At 43.0% G+C, this 18,682-nt stretch overlaps 1 protein-coding gene and 1 non-coding gene across 4 annotated transcripts in view; both read left to right on the top strand.

Annotated features, from left to right (window-relative positions):
• The window catches only part of MMAA (metabolism of cobalamin associated A), a 29,101-nt gene extending 11,126 nt beyond the window's left edge, over positions 1-17,975 (top strand). Inside the window, exons 2-7 of one of the 3 annotated variants that reach the window (XM_005217497.5) lie at positions 5,091-5,594; positions 8,627-8,749; positions 11,812-11,982; positions 14,436-14,521; positions 16,450-16,599; positions 17,622-17,975. In XM_005217497.5, the coding sequence (XP_005217554.2) occupies positions 5,150-5,594; positions 8,627-8,749; positions 11,812-11,982; positions 14,436-14,521; positions 16,450-16,599; positions 17,622-17,912 (1,266 nt within the window). In that variant the 5' untranslated portion in view covers positions 5,091-5,149 and the 3' untranslated portion in view covers positions 17,913-17,975. 3 annotated transcript variants of the gene reach the window in all.
• On the top strand, positions 5,853-5,924 carry TRNAW-CCA (transfer RNA tryptophan (anticodon CCA)). The gene has a single exon. It is a non-coding gene; the product is annotated as a tRNA-Trp (tRNA).
• Positions 17,976-18,682: the final 707 nt, after the last annotated feature.

Below are 18,682 nucleotides of genomic sequence, written 5' to 3'. Positions count from 1 at the left end.
AGCAGAGCTAGATGTTTTTCTGGAACTCTCTTGCTTTTTCCATGATCCAGCGGATGTTGGCAATTTGATCTCTGGTTCCTTTGCCTTTTCTAAAACCAGCTTGAACATCAGGAAGTTCACGGTTCACGTATTGCTGAAGCCTGGCTTGGAGAATTTTGAGCATTACTTGATTAACATGCGAGATGAGTGCAGTTGTGCAGTGGTTTGAGCATTCGTGGCATTGCCTTTCTTTGGGACTGGAATGAAAACTGACCTTTTCCAGTCCTGTGGCCACTGCTGAGTTTTCCAAATTTGTTGGCATATTGAGTGCAGCACTTTCACAGCATCATCTTTCAGGATTTGAAATAGCTCAACTGGAATTCCATCACCTCCACTAGCTTTGTTCGTAGTGATGCTTTCTAAGGCCCACTTGACTTCACATTCCAGGATGTCTGGCTCTAGGTGAGTGATCACACCATCGTGATTATCTGGGTCATGAAGATCTTTTTTGTACAGTTCTTCTGTGTATTCTTGCCACCACCACTTAATATCTTCTGCTTCTGTTAGGTCCATACCATTTCTGTCCTTTATCGAGCCCGTCTTTGCATGAAATGTTCCCTTGGTATCTCTAATTTTCTTGAAGAGATCTCTAGTCTTTCCCATTCTGTTGTTTTCCTCTATTTCTTTGCATTGATCCCTGAGGAAGGCTTTCTTATCTCTCCTTGCTATTCTTTGGAAGTCTGCAATAAGATGCTTATATCTTTCCTTCTGTTCTTTTCACAGCTATTTGTAAGGCCTCCTCAGACAGCCATTTTGCTTTTTTGCATTTCTTTTCCATGGGGATGGTCTTGATCCCTGTCTCCTGTACAATGTCACGAACCTCCGTCCATAGTTCATCAGGCACTCTGTCTATCAGATCTAGTCCCTTAAATCTATTTCTCATTTCCACTGTATAATCATAAGGGATTTCATTTAAGTCATACCTGAATGATCTAGTGGTTTTCCCTACTTTCTTCAATTTAAATCTGAATTTGGCAATAAGGAGTTCATGATCTGAACCACAGTCAGCTCCCGGTTTTGTTTTTGCTGACTGTAATAGAGCTTCTCCATCTTTGGCTACAAAGAATATAATCAATCTGATTTTGGTGTTGACCATCTGGTGATGTCCATGTGTAGAGTCTTCTCTTGTGTTGTTGGAAGAGGGTGTTTGTTATGACCAGTGCATTTTCTTGGCAAAACTCTATTAACCTTTGCCCTGCTTCATTCCATATTCCAAGGCCAAATTTGCCTGTTACCCCAGGTGTTTCTTGACTTCCTAGTTTTGCATTCGAGTCCCCTATAATGAAAAGGACATCTTTTTTGGGTGTTAGTTCTAAAAGGTCTTGTAGGTCTTCATAGAACTGTTCAACTTCAGCTTCTTCAGCGTTACTGGTTGGGGCATAGGCTTGAATCGCCGTGATATTGAATGGTTTACCTTGGAAATGAACAGAGATCATTCTGTCATTTTTGAGATTGCATCCAAGTACTGCATTTCGGACTCTTCTGTTGACCATGATGGCTACTCCCATTTCTTCTAAGGGATTCCTGCCCACAGTAGTAGATATAATGGTCATCTGAGTTACATTCACCCATTCCAGTCCATTTCAGTTCGCTGATTCCTAGAATGTCGACATTCACTCTTGCCATCTCTTGTTTGACCACTTCCAATTTGCCTTGATTCATGGACCTGACATTCCAGGTTCCTATGCAATATTGCTCTTTACAGCATCAGACCTTGCTTCTATCACCAGTCACATCCACAACTGGGCATTGTTTTTGCTTTGGCTCCATCCCTTCATTCTTTCTGGAGTTATTTCTCCACTGATGTCCAGTAGCATATTGGGCACCTACCGACTTGGGGAGTTCCTCTTTCAGTATCCTATCATTTTGCCTTTTCACACTGTTCATGGGGTTCTCAAGGCAAGAATACTGAAGTGGTTTGCCATTCCCTTCTCCAGTGGACCACCTTCTGTCAGACCTCTCTATCATGACCCACCCGTCTTGGGTGGCCCCACAGGGCTTGGCTTAGTTTCATTGAGTTAGACAAGGCTGTGGTCCGTATGATTAGATTGACTAGTTTTCTGTGATTATGGTTTCAGTGTGTCTGGCCTCTGATGTCCTCTCGCAACACCTACTGTCTCAGTTGGGTTTCTCTTACCTTGGACGTGGGGTATCTCTTCACGGCTGCTCCAGCAAAGCACAGCCACTGCTCATTACCTTGGACGAGGTCGCCCCTCCTGACCTTGAACATGGAGTAGCTCCTCTCTGCCCTCCTGCAGCCTGGGCAGCACTAGTTCCAATATATTGGGTTGGCCAAGAAGGTCATTCATGTCTTCCTGTAACAGCTTGGAAAACCCAAACAAACTTTTTGGCCAACCCAATATATATGCCCAGTGACTGCTTCTTTGAGTTCCTCAGTCTTCTCTGATGTGGTAGAGACCAAGCTCAGCCTCTGTACAAGTATGTCCTCAGCCTGGAAGGCCTGCCTCTTCTTTCTGCAGCTTTATTTAACCTTTCAGACCCAGCCCCGGCATTGACTCCTCGGTGACTTTGAACCTTGTCCTGCCCCAGGAAAGTTCTTTTCCATGACCTGTCTGTTCTCACAGTGCGTTCTTTCTCCAAACACAGTGTTTGGAGTACTATGAGCTGTTAAAGTGCTGGGTTTAGACCATTTAGGGTAAGATAATGAGGCAGTCCAGCAAAGGAGGTGTAGTGGAGTGAATGGTGGTCTCTAAAATGATTTGTCCACGTCCTTATCTCTGGAACTGGAGAATGTGATTCTCTTTGGAAAAAGGATCTTTGCAGATATAATTAAGTTAAAGACCTTGGGATGAGACCATCTTGGATTATCTGAATGGGCCCAATTCAGTGATAAATACCCACACAGAAGAGAGACACAAAGAGTAGGCCATGTGAAGAAGGAGGCAGATATTGGAGTCTTTTAACTATGAGCTGAGGAGCCCCTGATGCCCCAGGAAGCTGGGAGGAGCAGGGAACAGTCTCCATCTAGAGCCTTCAGAGGGAGCAACGTCCTCCTAACATTTTGGTCTCTGACTTCCCACCTCCAGAACCATGAGATAGGTTTCTGTGGTTTTAATCCACAGAGTTTATGGTAATTTGTTACAGCAGCCTTTGGGTGCTAATATAGAAGTTTATAGTACGGTGACTGGAACATAATAAAATATCATTGTCACCACCATCAAAAACATTATCTTTTTTTTTTTTTTTCACTGTTGTTCTTGTAACCTGGCGCGGGACGTGGACAGTAGTACTGCTCAGAAGATCGCCTCGCCTGTGCGTGTCCAGTTTGGTGGTAGTGATAGTGGTATGCATGAGAAGTGTGTTTAATGTGGTCTCGGAGAGAGCTTCCAGAATAGAACCCCTCTTAACTTTTTTTTGTTTTAAATGTCTCCTTGTGTATTTCTGTGAAGGGTGGTAGTGGATGTTTTGAACTTTTGGATACATTTTTACACATTTTAAATTAAATTGTACTTTTAGAATAAGACTAATAGAAAAATGATGTGCAGTTATAGTTGTAACAATAAAAAAAAATCTTAAAATGTTTCTTTTTTTCTCCTAATAAAACTGTTATTTAGTTAAAATTAATTTTCTGCTGGCCTTGAAATATAATTTAGAGAGGTACTTTAGAGCAATAAAGTAATTTATTTCATTGTGCTACATGGCACTTGAAAACCAAAAATTTCAAATAATCATGAATGGAGAGTTAAGCATTATATGTCATTTGCCTGACATAATTTTTACTAAAGTTTTATAAATTGGCATCTCAATAATAAAAGCTAATTAAGTTTATTAAGCTCTTACTCTGTGCCAAGCACTGTCCCCAGCTGCTTATATGAATTAACTCATTTTGTTCTCACAGCTTTCCTAGTCCTTGATCTGTTCTCTTAATTCGAGAGGAAGCTGAGGCGCACAGTGGTTAAGTAGCTTGCCCAAGGTCATTATTGCTTACGTGGCAGAGATGCCGAGTGGCCATGGCCCATAACCTCTGCACTCTCCTGACTCTCAGTGGACCCTGTCAGCCTTCATTGGCTAATACAGTCGAGCAGAATATCAGTAAATCTAAGTAACACACCCTTGTCCAGTTCCATACTCGTGCCGACTTTAGTGTGCTTACCCACAAGATTCTAATTCTTGCGGCTGGGGTATGTAGTTTTAAAAGCACCCAAGTGGTTCTTTCCATACTTTGAGATGCACTGGATCAGGTTCCAGAAAGCCCACAGTTCATTTCCCACACAGGCTTGTGTTGGTGGGTGTGGTGGTTTGTGTGGAATGTTAGACCATTCTTGGCGTCTGTCTGTGTTCCAGGTGAGTCTGTTGAATACATGCTGTGCTGTGCTCAGTCACTCAGTTGTGTCCCACTCTTTGTGACCCCATGGACTGTAGCCCACCAGGCTTCTCTGGCCATGGGATTCTCCGGGCACAAGCACTGGAGTGGGTTGCCATGCCCCCCTCCAGGGGATCTTCCCAACCCAAGAATCGAACCAGGGTCTCCTGCATTGCAGGTGGATTCTTTACCAGCTGAGCTACCAGGGAAGCCCATTTGAATACGTACATGGATCTAAACTTATGCCTCAATGCCTGTATTACTAGGCACTTTCCTTTTGTGGAGATGAATAACAAAGGGATTTTTTTTTTAACCTATTGAATGAGTTTCAAAATAGGGTATATTCAATCTGAGGAAATTGTTATGATAAATAAAAGGTTTGTAGACAGAAGAAAATAACATTATGTAAAGTTTCTATCCTAATGGGTTGTGGTTTTTTTGGGGGAGGGAGTTGGTTTGGTTTTTGTTTAAAAGAAAATTTTAATGTGCTGTGCACTTCACAGCAGAGCAACAGTTTCATGGTTTGGGTTACTCTGAATATTAACCCTGGACAAGGTGGGAGTCTTCGCTCTTAAGTTTGGGAAGAAACTTTTATGCCTTTGTACTATCAAAATCCCTGATTCTGTGTGTTTTGGAATCTAGGGAGGACACTAAGCTTGCCACTTCACCATTTAATATCTTAGTTGGATGTTGAACTGGCGAAATACGTTTTTTTTTCCTCTTTTAGGGAGTCAAAAGTCACATTGAACCAAAAACCATCCATCGTTTTCTTCAATTACAAGCACAATGAATATTCCCATGCTGCTCCAGCGTCCTCACCAGCACTTCCTAAAAGGCCTTGTGAGAACACCTTTCCGATGTTACCGCTTCATCTTTCACCCAAGTCCTCACCTCGGATCTGGAGTCCCGTGTGCTCAGCTGCTCAGTTCTCCTGGACTTCATTGTGCAAAGTGGATGCTGCCATCGAATGGTTTAACAAGAAAATTATGTCTGCAAACAACCTTAGAGGAACATACAGAAGGGCTTTCTGATAAAGAACAAAGACTTGTGGATAAGCTCTATGCTGGTTTAATCCAAGGCCAGAGGGCCTGTTTGGCGGAGGCCATAACTCTTGTAGAATCAACACACAGCAGGAAAAAGGAGTTAGCCCAGGTGCTTCTTCAGAAAGTATTAGCCCACCACAGAGAACAAGAAAACTTAAATAAAGGAAAACCACTAGCATTTCGAGTGGGTCAGTCTTTTTTTTTTTTTCTGTACATATTTTTCAAAATTCTCTCTCTTTTAAAATAAGTCTAAATAGCTTATGATTTAAAGGGGATTTTTTTTTTCTTGCAGAAGTTTGGAATGAATTTTAGAGGCCTTTTCTTTGCAAACATTAGTCTTGTTATATTGGTGTGGAGGGGAAATGCCATGACCATTTGAACCAAGGCTCTGTATTTTAAGAGAATAATATGAGATTTCTATTTTGGCAGAGACCTTGCTGTGGATTTCCCTAGTGGCTCAGATGGTAAAGCATCTGCCTCCAATGCAGGAGACCCAGGTTTGATCCCTGGGTTGGGAAGATTCCCTGGAGAAGGGAATGGGAACCCACTCCAGTATTCTTGCCTGGAGAAATCCATGGACAGAGGAGCCTGGCGGGCTATGGTCCGTGGGGTCTCAAGAGTTGGACGCGACTGAGCGACTAACACTTTCTTTGCTGTGGCTTCCAGAGTAGAAACAGGTGTAGGAAGAAGTGTCCACTGGCTTCCTTCCTTCTCTCAGCAGAATTTCTGCTTAATAGTCTAAAGTGAATTCCTTGTGGTTGGGGCTATATCAGCCATAATTGTCCTTATCACATTTCAAAATTCTGCTTCTTAGGTGTTTCATTAGTCTTTCTCCAGGCCAGTTTCACTTCTGTCAGATACTTTTTTATTAGAGTTCCGGAAATGGCTTGGCTCTAAGCATAGTCATCTCAATACGCAAATGTATTTTAAAGGTGACTCCATGTTCATATACTGTCTAAAATGTTCACTTGATTTCGTGAACAGTTGACCTGTTTCTGTAATTGCAAATAAACTTGTTATATTTTCAAAATTGTGGATTCTAGAACAATGTAGATGTGTTTGACCAGAAGGAATTAAGCAGATCAGTTTTGGGTAGGATGCATGCTTTTCATGATGGCAGACTAAGTGATTCCAAACAACCCGCCCACTTAAAACAACTAGAAGTGGTGGACGAAGTGCAGAACGTTTTTGAGGCGTGAGTAAATACACTTAAAAATGGATTGGCATTACATTATATCTCAGTTTATTTGCAGTATAGAGCCTAAAACCTCTTAGATTTTGTGGGTAATGAGGCCTGAATAAAGATAATTTCAAAAAGAGCTTGCTGCTGCTGCTGCTGCTAAGTCGCTTCAGTCGTGTCCGACTCTGTGCGACCCCATAGACGGCAGCCCACCAGGCTCTCCCATCCCTGGGATTCTCCAGGCAAGAACACTGGAGTGGGTTGCCATTTCCTTCTCCACAAAAAGAGCTTACCGACTGCTATTTGTACTAGTCCACATTTTTCCTCCATCTTACTCTTCTGCCTTAAGGAGAGGTGTCTCTTTTTGAAGGTACTGCACTGGACGTTAATAATCATTATGCATTGTAGACAGATAAAACAGCAAACTCCCATAGAGAAGTTCCAGTTATGAGCAAGTGTTTACTTACTGGCTGTAGAGAATCTTTGAAGAGAAAATGTCCAGAAATACTTAGAGTTAATGAGCAACTCACACATAACTGTTGTTCAGTTGCTCAGTCGTGTCTGACTCTTTGCAACCCCATGGACTGTAGCACACCAGGCTTCTCCATCCTTCACTATCTCCTGGAGTCTGCTCAAATTCATGTCCATTGGATCGGTGATGCCATCCAACTATCTCATCCTCTGTCACCCCTTTCTCCTCCTGCCCTCAACCTTTCCCAGTATCAGGGTCTTTTCCAATGAGTTGACTCTGCATCAGGTGGCCAGAGTATTGGAACTTCAACTTCAGTATCAGTCCTTCCAATGAGTATTCAGGGTTGATTTCCCTTAGGATTGACTGGTTTGATCTCCTTGCTGTCCGAGGGACTCTCAAGAGTCTTCTCCAATACCACAGTTTGAAAGCATCAGTTCTTCTATCTGGACCTTTGTTGGCAAAGTAATGTCTCTGCTTTTTAATACGCTGTCTAGGCTTGTTATAGCTTTTCTTCCAAGGAACAAGTGTCTTTTAATTTCATGGAAATTCACAGCACTCTTCTGGTTCTTCCATCTTGATCTTACGAGGCCAGATAAACCTGGGTGTTGGTTGCAGTTGTTTTATCACCGGCATAAATGAAAGCAACAAATGTTTATTCAGCACCCATTAAGACAGAGACCTGCCCTGAAAATTATAGTATGGTGCCAAGCATACCATATGCCATACATACTTTTGAGTGTAGTTACAATTAAGTCCTTATGTTTTGTAGTTTTTATTGAACATAGTTATATATCTCTCTCGACACCATGTGCTGTTCTAAACATATTGCAAAATTAACTCATCTAATCCTCACAATAACCTAAAGGTGCTCTTACATCCATCTTATGGCAGAGTATACTTAGCATACAGAATGATTAAATGACTTGCCCAAGATTACGCATCTCGTGAGGGGCAGGGCTAGAAACAGAACTGGCCAACTGACTGCAGAGTTTGTGTTTTCACCTTCCATGCTCTATGGACCCTCAAAATAGGGGAATTTCTTTCTTAATATAATTTTTTCCCCAGGATTCAGTTTATATTATTTCTTTGAGTTATGGGTGAGATGAAAAATTATCTTTCATAAATAGAAAGTTAGTTTCTCAGTTACTGGGAATTTCTGGAGTAAAGAGGTGTTTTTCATATGTGAACATGGCATTGGGGTGGGTGGAATAATTCCTGATCGTGGTGAGAGGTGGGCAGATATTGTAGAAATTGAGCACAGTAACAACATAGGAAATGAAATCGGCCCCCAAAGATCTGCATTATAGTAAAAAAGAAAATCACATTTAGTAATATTTACAAGTGAATCTGGTGAACATATGGAACTCAGAATCATTTCCTCTGTGTATCCCTGTTACTCAGGGAGTAGATAAATAGGTAGATTTTCATTTACTGCTTTAGGAAATGTTAAACTGAGTTAATGGTGGTTTTAATAAATTATAAATAGAAGGAAGCCCAAGATTTTAGTTTAATAAAACTTATTGTGCTGATTTCATTTATTTAATTAAATTACAAACTCTCCACCGTAGGATTGTCTGGGCCTCCTGGTGCTGGAAAATCAACCTTTATAGAATATTTTGGAAAAATGCTCACTGAGAGAGGACACAAATTATCTGTGCTGGCTGTGGACCCTTCTTCTTGTACTAGTGGTGGTGAGTATCACTGGTCTCTTTGTAAATTGCAGAGCAGGGGCTCCTGGGGCCAGCTCTCTGTTACAGTTTAGGGGCAAATTGAACCAGATTTGAGTTCGGTTTCAGTGAAGGTAGAGAGTTCAGGGGGCAAGGTGGAGACTGAGGGAGATGGTTTGGGTCATTGGATTTTCCAGAGGAGGTTAGCTTCCAGGTCACCCAGGAGTAAGCTGGGTACTTAGAGAACTAGGAGAACAAGGGCCAGAAGTTGAAGATAATCAAAAGCAAATGTCAGTGCTTTGTCTGTCACACCTGGGGCTCAGCCCCATTGCCTCCTGTTGGCTTTCCTGCCTGCATCAACCCCTATGAAATACAGAAAATGACGTCTCACTCACTCATTTCCTCATATTGTTGTAACTTAAGCTTAAAGAAAAAAATCTTCATGCTCTGTCTCACCTGTCACCTGTTTCTACTTCTTGTTCAGTTAAACAGAAAGCTCCTAGAAGGACTGTGTGATATACTGCGGTTCCCCGCGGCACTTAGCCCGGGATGCTGCACATGGTGCTGTGCAGTTACTTACTGATTTGGGGTCATGCAGTCACTCAGAGCTTAATTTGCAGCTCATCAGAGATAAAATGGATAAACTTAGTTCCCAAGAGGATCATTTAAGGGAAGCATAAAGCATGCTATATAAATACTCAGGAAAGCTTTTTCTTCTCTTCTCTTTATGATTTAAGCATCTCACGTGGCAGTTACTCATTTAACAAGTATTTTAGCACGTACAGCGAGACCCTGTGCAAAGAACATGCTGGGTTGTTTAATGGTGAATAAGACACAGTCCTCTTGGCCTTGTGGAACTTTATATCTTGTGAGGGAAATAGGTGCATGCAGTCCATTACAGGGTAATTCGTGTTGTGAAGGGAGAAATTCAGCGTGCTTTGTGGAAGGGTTGTTTTATATCCTGTGGGTTTAATGCTAAAAAGTAAAGATATCATCATCATCTTTTAGGGGCTTTAGATCAACAGAGAGGTGGATAGCAATTCCTATTACCACCCATTGAGAAATTTAGCTGATAACATTCACAGTTTTTGATTCGCTATAATGAAAAGGTTAACCATAAAATAAAATTTATACTTGCAAAGTTCAAGATTAAATCCATGTCAGTGCATTATCTTTTTTTATAGTCTAAGAACTTTGTTTAAGGTAAGTACTAGCAGGTGTAAAGTACTAATAAGGTATAAAGAATTTATTTACAGTGGTCTTTATTTCCATATATGTGCAAAGGCTTTTCTCCTCACCTTCATAAATACTCTATCATACTTGGAGTAGCAAAAGGAAACAGTAGCTTGAGATGGCTGTAGCAGCAGTGGTGGCATAAGATAATCTGAGTGGGACTTGTCTGGTGGTCCAGTGGTGAGGACTCTGCACTTTCATTTCCAGGGGCACAGGTTCAGTCCCTGGGTGGGGCGCTAAGATCTCAAATGCTGCATAGTGCGGCCAAAAAAGGAAATAAATAAACATTTTTAAATAAATGTCGTTTTTGAAAAAAGGTAGGCTAATTAAAGCTGCATAGCCATGTGGTTTTTGACTTTTCTCAAACCAAAAATAATCCCTTTTTCAGGTGAAAATACATAGACTTTGAAAGAAAAAACAAGGATAAACAGGACGCTGCAGTCTTACCTTATCATTGCAGCAGTACATAAACATTTGAAAATAGCATTGCATTGAAGTTTGAGAAGCCTGTTGTCAACCCTCACTGTGTTTTGGATTCATAGGCCCCCTGCAGTGGAAGTTTGGAGACCTTCCTAAGGGCCTGCAGTCAACAGTTTTGGATTTACTGACGGACAGCTATATGGGATAGTAATTTCATAAATGTTTAGTTTGGCGTGTAGGGAATCTATAGGATAATAATTTAAAGTGTAGCTTTGGCAGATTGTTGACGTACACAGAGATGATTTCACCCAGAAAATTACTTTAGAACAACATTTTGTGTACAGTAAATACGGTAGTTGAGCTCTGTCATAAGTACATGCTGTAGAATTAGAACCTATGAGAATTTGAAATTGGACTCATCAGGGAGAAGATCATCTGTTTAAGGAACGCCTCAGTGTTTAGCATCAGCCTTGGACAAGTCAGCTCTTAAGCTGAAATTAAAATTCAGGTTAGCACAGCACCCACCCCCTTCAAACGTTATTATGTGCTTAGTTGTTCAGTCGTGTCCGACTCTTTGCGACCCCATGGACAGTAGCCCACCGGGCTCCTCTGTCCATGGAATTCTCCAGGCAGGGATACTAGAGTCCGTTGCAATTAGCTTCTCCAGGGGATGGTCCTGACCCAGGGATCAAACTCTGGAAATGCTACTGTGTACTAAGAAAAAGAAGATACAAGGTAATCTCACTAGTTTTAGAGCTCTCAGTCTTCTAGAATTTGCAGGTACTGATGTTTGCCAAAATAACTGCAGTAAGCCCTGAAACAGCACCGGTTCTGTTCCATAGGTATTGTGTTAATTGCCTACCGTGAGCAAGCATTAGGTGTACAGAATATGTGAGACATGATCCTACAGACAGCAAACACGGGATAAAGCAGAGTTTCTCTTTAAATGGCCCTCCATGTTGTAGGCAATTGTCCTGCACACTGAAGGATGTTCGGCAGCATCCTTGGTCTCTCCCTGCCAGATGCAGGGAACACCCAACCCCCCGGGTGTGACAAGTACATGTATCTCTAGATACTGATAAACACGTTAAGATGACAGTAAAGAAACCACCCCAGCTGAAATGGAAGATTGGTTTGGGGATTGGTAGAAGCTGAATTGGACAAGCAATTAGGTGGCAATCTCAGGGCCTCCAATACAGGGCCGAAGAATCTATATTTGAACTGCTTAGTCAGTGAGCCATTGAGGGGCTGGAAATGTTAAACAGATTAATTTGGTATCATTACAATACACTGTGTTGGAAAAAAGTTTTAATAGTATGAGATATAGTTTGAGGTTTTGGGAGAAACGTCCTAAAGCATTTCCCTAAGAACTGGCTGATTGATCATTGGCCCTTATCGGTGTTCTATGATTGTAAAATGTAACTGTGTTTCAGGATCACTCTTAGGTGATAAAACCCGAATGACTGAGTTATCTAGAGATATGAATGCATACATCAGGCCCTCTCCTACTAGAGGCACTTTAGGAGGCGTGACGAGGACCACAAATGAAGCTATCCTTCTGTGCGAAGGAGGCGGGTATGACGTCATTCTTGTTGAAACTGTGGGTGAGTGTGTTTTCTATTTCATAACAATAAAGTACTGTTATAATGGACATTCTGTAGAGACGAGTGACGACTAATTTCATTTTGTTCATTCAGCAGATACTTAGTAAAGAGATAATTAAATATAAGCTATCTCAGACTCTTTAGAAGATAGGAGTATGTGGGCTATGATGCTTTGTTGTTATTGCTCGGTCACTAAGTTGTGTCCAGCTCTGTGCAGCCCATGGACTGTAGCATGCCAGACTCCTCTCTCTTCCACTGTCTCCCATACTTTGCTCAAACTCATGTCCGTTGAGTCGGTGGTGCTATCTGACCATCTCATCCTGTGCCACCTTCAGTCTTTCCCGGCATCAGGGTCTTTTTCAGTGAGTCGGCTCCAGGTGGCTAAAGTATTAGAGATTCAGCTTCAGCATCAGTCCTTCCAGTGAATGTTCAGGGTTGATGTCCTTTAGGATTGATTGGTTTGATCTCCTTGTAGTCCAAGGGACTCTTTAAGAGTCGTCTCCAGCACCACAATTCAAAAGCATCAATTCTTTGGTGCTCGGCCTTCTGTATGGTCCAGCTCCCACATTCGTACATGACTGCTGGAAAAACCGTAGCTTTGACTATACGGCCCTTCGTCGGCAAAGTGATGTCTCTGCTTTTTAATACGCTTGTCTACATTTGTCACAGCTTTCCTTTCAAGGAGCAAGCGTCTTTTAATTTCATGGCTGCAGTCACCATCCACAGTGATTTTGGAGCCCGAGAAAAGAAACTCTGTCATTGCTTCCACTTTTTCCCCTTTTTACCTGAAGTGATGGGACTGAATTGCATGGTCTTAGTTTTTTGATTGTTGAGTTTCAAGCCAACTTTTTCCACTTTCTGCTTTCACCCTCATTAAGAGGCTCTTTAGTTCATCTTCACTTTCTGCCACTAGAATGGTATCATCTGCATACCTGAAGTTGTTGATATTTCCCCTGGCAGTCTTGATTCCTGCTTGTGATTCATCCGGTCTGGCGAAGGATAAGCCTTATGTCTGGGTAGTGATGACACGAGGTGGTGTGTTTTCAGTGCCAGAGGAGAACTGTCAGCATTAGGACGACCTGTGGAAACGCTACTTTACACCCAGTTTGGGAATTCCATGGTGGTCCAGTGGTTAGGACTCAGCACCTTCACGTCCATGGCCCTGTTTCAGTCACTGGTCAGGGAACTAAGATCCCACAAGCCTTGTGGCATGGCTAAAAAAAAAAACCCAACCAACCAAACAAAAAACATAACACCCCATTTTCTTAAAGTAGTCCTGTGTCTACAATATGTTTTCATTAAGAAAGCTAACGTACTTGGGCACATCATGTTTTATTTTATCTTTATATCCCTGGGACATAGTTGTACCCAGTGAATATACTGAAAAGGAAACACTGAGAACCTCGCATTCCTATGGAGAGACAGTCTGCTGTATTACTGTGTGATCAGCGTTTGTGACACAACCTCACTCAGATTTAGGGGATCGGGGAAGACTTTGGGGACGAGGTAACAGAGGGACTCAGTTTTAAAGGGAGAGTGGGCAAAGGCACCCCACTCCAGTACTCTTGCCTGGAAAATCCCATGGACGGAGGAACCTGGTGGGCTACAGTCCATGGGGTCGCTAAGAGTTGGACACGACTGAGCGACTTCACTTTGACTTTTCACTTTCATGCATTGGAGAAGGAACTGGCAACCCACTCCAGTGTTCTTGCCTGGAGGATCCCAGGGACAGGGGAGCCTGGTTGGCTGCCGTCTATGGGGTTGCACAGAGTTGGACACGACTGAAGCGACTTAGCAGCAGCAGCAGAGTTAAGTAACAGAGGGGCTATAGGGCCTTCCACTGAGACTCAGAGCAGTGAGTGCACGTGGCCCGGTTGGGGGGCACTGCAATTGGGGAAACAGGAAGGAAGCTGCATGAGGGCATTGAGGGGCATCGCTTTTCCTGGACCGAGAGGAAGGAGGAGCTGGCGTTGAGCCCATGACCCTCTGGTGGCGCCCGTCCACGCTGTCCAGGGATTTCTCTGGGAGAGACGCAGACAGTAGCACTGATCCATGGTGGGGTTTGCAGGGCTGGTAGAAGGATGAGGAGGCAAGAAAGCTGCCATGTCGACAGGCCTGGTCTAAGCTTAGAATTGAGTGCTCCGGCTGTCCACCCTCAGAAGGGAAGCCGAGAAGGAGCATTTCGAGCAAGGAGGAAGTGCGGGTCTCCACGTTCCCTGTTCAGAGACTGAGCCGGTGGGAATGGGGGCGGGGGCAAGGTGGGGAGGACAGCTGTGCTCATCAGGTGAGGCAGCAGCTTTTAATGCATTGTTCAGAGGTGGGTGTTTAAAGTGGGATCCGGTTGAGCATGTGATGCTGAGTGACTCATGAACTGGAATGGAGGTGATGCGCAGGGTGGTCAGAAAGTCAGATTTTCGTGACTTTTAGTGGACAGTTGTGACTTACAATTTCAGGTGTGGGACAGTCGGAGTTTGCTGTCGCCGACATGGTTGACATGTTCATTTTACTACTGCCACCAGCAGGAGGAGATGAATTACAGGTAATTATTTTGACTTTTTCACCCCCACAAACACAAAGTATACATCTCTGAAAGTACAAGTTCCCAATGTTGTGGTTTTTTGTCAATTAAGTTGATATTAGTGTAGGGGAAGAAATATCATTCACATTGGCTAAAATACCTAAGGCAGGCAAAGTCTCCATATTTTTTTTTCCCGACTTATCATTGTAGAACTTCTGACCTTGAGCTAATCATACAGCTTAGACTTTTCTACCTGTGACATGCGAGTGTGCCAATTTAGCAGTAGCTCCAGCCGAGAGACTACTGTCCATGGTTGTTTGTGCTATAGTCGGTTGAAATACTCCGCATGAGAGATTTCTTTGGTTTTAAACTGGGATCCCACTAGTATAGTTCATGTATTATAGAACACAGTTCTTCCTCTGGCCTGCAGTGCGTGTCTGGAATTGACTCCCTGAGTTAGCACAGCCTTCACAGGGTGGGGGCCCCACCCTTCACAAGATTGGCTTCACTCCAGACTCCAGCAGCAAGCCTGGGGTTCCCAGGCCCCACATGCCTCTGACTGGCCGCAAAGTGGGGGTTTGCACTGCCCCTCGGGTTCAGTAGTTCACTGGAAGGATTCACAGATCTTAGGAAAGCACTGTGTCACCAGTTAGAGTTTTATTATAAAGGAGACAAATCAAGACTAGCCAAATGAAGAGACAGAGAGAGACAGGTCTGGAAGGTCACAGCCTCGAAGGTTCTGTGTCCTCGGGACACATTCACCTCTTGGCACACTCATGTGTATCACCAGCCAGGGATTCTCCTGAGCTTCGGTGCCTGTCGTTTTTGTTGGGGTTTTATTATGGAGGCGTGATTGACCAAATTGCCATCCACGTGATGAAACTCAGTCTGCAAACCCCACCCCCCAGAGGCTATCAGGCTGCTCACATGGCTCAAAGCCCCTGCCCCCTCATCATGTGGTTGACTTTCTGGTGCGGTCAGCCCCCATTCCGAATGATCTCTTTGCATAAACTCAGGCACCGTCCTAGGCACTCACTGTGAATAATGGAGTTGCTCCTGTCACTCGGGAGACAACAAGGCCCTGGAGGTTACCTCCCAGGAGCCTCAGACAAGGACCAGCTGTTGCTGCTGCTGCTGTTCAGTTGCTAAGTCATGTCCTGCTCTTGTGATCCCGTGGACTGCAGCCACCAGGCTCCTCTGTCCTCCACTAAGCTCTTTATTATACAACACCTCACTTTCAGTTGAAAATTTCTGAAAAACTAGTGACATCAGACTCTGGTTGCTGCAGTTTAAAAACATTAGTAGAATTTAATCATTGAAAGTTATGTTTTAAAATGCTTGAAAAGGAATTTTAATCTTAGATAGCAAAATATTCATTTTCCACATAAGGTTTGGCCTTAGGATTTTTCTCGTGTTTTCATGCAGTGTAATTTAAATCAAGAGATTGAGACATTTTTAGCCATCAGCTTATTTTTTCCTCAGATGCAAATAGAAAAAAAACTCCATCTATTTAAGGGAAACTTCAAAGACTTTGTTTCTAGAAATGCGTATGTTAGTGACAGGGTGTTTTCTTCTTTAGAAGCACCTGAATGATGATGATTTTGCTTCCTGCAGGGTGAGCTCTGGGAAAAGCGGAATCCATCATGAGACCGTGTAAACTGTCTCCTGTCACTCAATCACATTGTGTCTGAATGATGCATTTACTCTAATTCCGAATGTATTCCAGCATGTTAGTCTCCAAGTTTGAAAAAGATATTACAAATGACTTTCATAATCCTGAGACTCAATGCTTTTGAGTAAATTCCATCAAATAATTGTGATTCCTAGTAGAAGGTGCAGAGAAAAAGTCATAGTATTTGACTTTCAAAACCCTAGTGTGAACTGGTGTCCCATTGTTTTCTAGCATTAAATATTTGGGATAAGTCACTTTCCTCTCTCTTTCTCACGAGGGCATCAAAAGAGGAATAGTGGAGATGGCAGATCTGGTGGCTATCACCAAATCTGACGGAGACTTGATCGTGCCAGCTCGAAGGATACAAGCAGAGTATGTGAGCGCACTGAAATTACTGCGCAGGCGTTCAGGAGTCTGGAGACCAAAGGTTAGCTTGCATTCCGTTCTGCATTTTTCTCCCGGAGTAGACTGTGCACATCAGAAGAGGGGATGTAAGTCCCAAGCTAGACATACAGGCCATCTTTGCTTGAATGAGATCACAGTTTTAAAAATTATGACAAAGCCAGAGCCTGTAGTGATTTTAAGTACAGTCCGTCAACCACCAGATGTCAAAAACTGGATGTGAGGTGATAGATTAGAGTGCTTAATGCTGGGCTCAAGCTGTTTGGAAGTGATGGCAAATCCATTCTGAAAAGATACACCCTTAAGATTATGGCGCAATTAATGACTTGATTATCTACATTAGAGTTTGAGTAAGAGAGAGAAGTCTTTTGATACGGTAACTCTCCTTCCCATTATGTTTGTTGGGTGATGTTTTTAATAAGGAAAAAAAAATCCAGTAGTAAGTGATGCAGTGATATGATGGGGACACTTTATCTGTAGAAGGACACCGTGTTATTAAAGAAGAAGCGGCCATCGCTGTAATGAGAACGATGGTGACGTTTCTTGCCGTTGGCTCCCAGCATGTTGTCTTTTTTGCTGTGTCTGGAGCCACCTTGTCTGTGTGGGCACTGATGCTCAGTTCATAGCACCTGCTGAATCAGGCAGTTTGACGGAACAGTGCTGTGTTCTCAACTCGGTTTCATTGTATGGCACTCAGGCCTCAGGGAAACCTGTGTAGCATTGCCCGTCTCATCCCAGTGACCCTCCCATGGTTTACCTCTGTGACCTTTAAAGACCGTGCAAGCAATCCTTGGTCAAAATAAACCTCTGAGCTAAAAACTTGACCTAGAATCTGTGTCTGATTTCTGCTTTGCACTTAGTAATCTTAGTAAGTTATCTTAGTATATTTCTCAGTGTATTTACTTTGACACAGTGATAAAAGATCTCATTTTTGTCAGTTACCTCTTTCCATAGACTGTAAATATTAATTGGAAAATGCCAGCGTCCCCACGAAAGGGTTTTCTGTCATTGTGAGTACAATAATTCTGGTTCTTCCCTTTTCAACAGGTAATTCGTATTTCTGCCCAAAGTGGAGAGGGGATCACTGAAATGTGGGATAAAATGAAAGAATTCCAGGAGGTGATGCTTGTCAGTGGGGAGCTGGCTGCCAAGCGACAGAAGCAGCAGAAGGTCTGGATGTGGAACCTCATTCAGGAGAACGTCATAGAGCATTTCAGGACCCACCCCGCAGTCCGGGAACAGATTCCTCTTCTGGAAAAGAGGGTTCTCAGTGGGGCCCTGTCCCCAGGACTAGCAGCAGACCTGTTGTTGAAAGCTTTTAAAAGCAGACACGAATGAAGTGCAGCCTACACAGTGATTTTAATATATCTTTTAATAAAGTATTTTAATATTAAAAGTCAACTGTGTGCTTGTCTTTCCAGTAATTCTCTTGTGGTGCCCCTCGGCCTCCTTATTTGTGAACCCTGCTTGGAAAGTAGAAGACCATTAGCTACAGATGTCAAAGATCAGGTGGTCAGCAGCACGCGCAAGGTACATGTATGTCCCTCAGCTCTCCTTCTTCCTTTTCTCATACCCTGACGTGGTGGCCTGTAGGGTGGCGTCTCAGCAGTCACAAGCAGAGACAGCTGAGGACAGAAAGATGGACCTTAAAATGCTTTCTTTGGTTCTTTGTTCTCTGAGTTTCCAGAGAAAATGTAAGCCAGAGTGACTGCATTTCTGAAGTCTTCCTTGAAGCTAGAATAACATACACTGGGTTTCTAAGAGCTGGAAACCACGACATTTAGCATACCAGACTGCTCTAGGAATTTCTGAAGTGGCCGTGTACATGAGTAGCCCGGCAGTTGGAATGTGTAGGGATGTGAACACAACTTTAAAGTCTGCTCGTCTAGACTTGAGGATCCCCCGTGGTAGGTAGGAGAGCCCAGGGGAACTGCAGAAATCAGCTGCAAATAATGTGGGTCCAGTAATCCCCAGGAGTTAAGAGTACATCATGAAAAGGCCCAAGTGAGGTCAAAACGATTGAAGGGTTATTCAGTTTGAATGTTATCAGAGTTTTTGCTTCTCTTCCTTCTTGGCCATCTGACTTCATATTAGCATCTTGAAAATGT

This window comes from Bos taurus, chromosome 17, assembly GCF_002263795.3.
Source record: "Bos taurus isolate L1 Dominette 01449 registration number 42190680 breed Hereford chromosome 17, ARS-UCD2.0, whole genome shotgun sequence".
In the NCBI taxonomy this organism is placed as follows: Eukaryota; Metazoa; Chordata; class Mammalia; order Artiodactyla; family Bovidae; genus Bos; species Bos taurus.
This window is presented reverse-complemented; position numbering and strand designations above follow the sequence as displayed.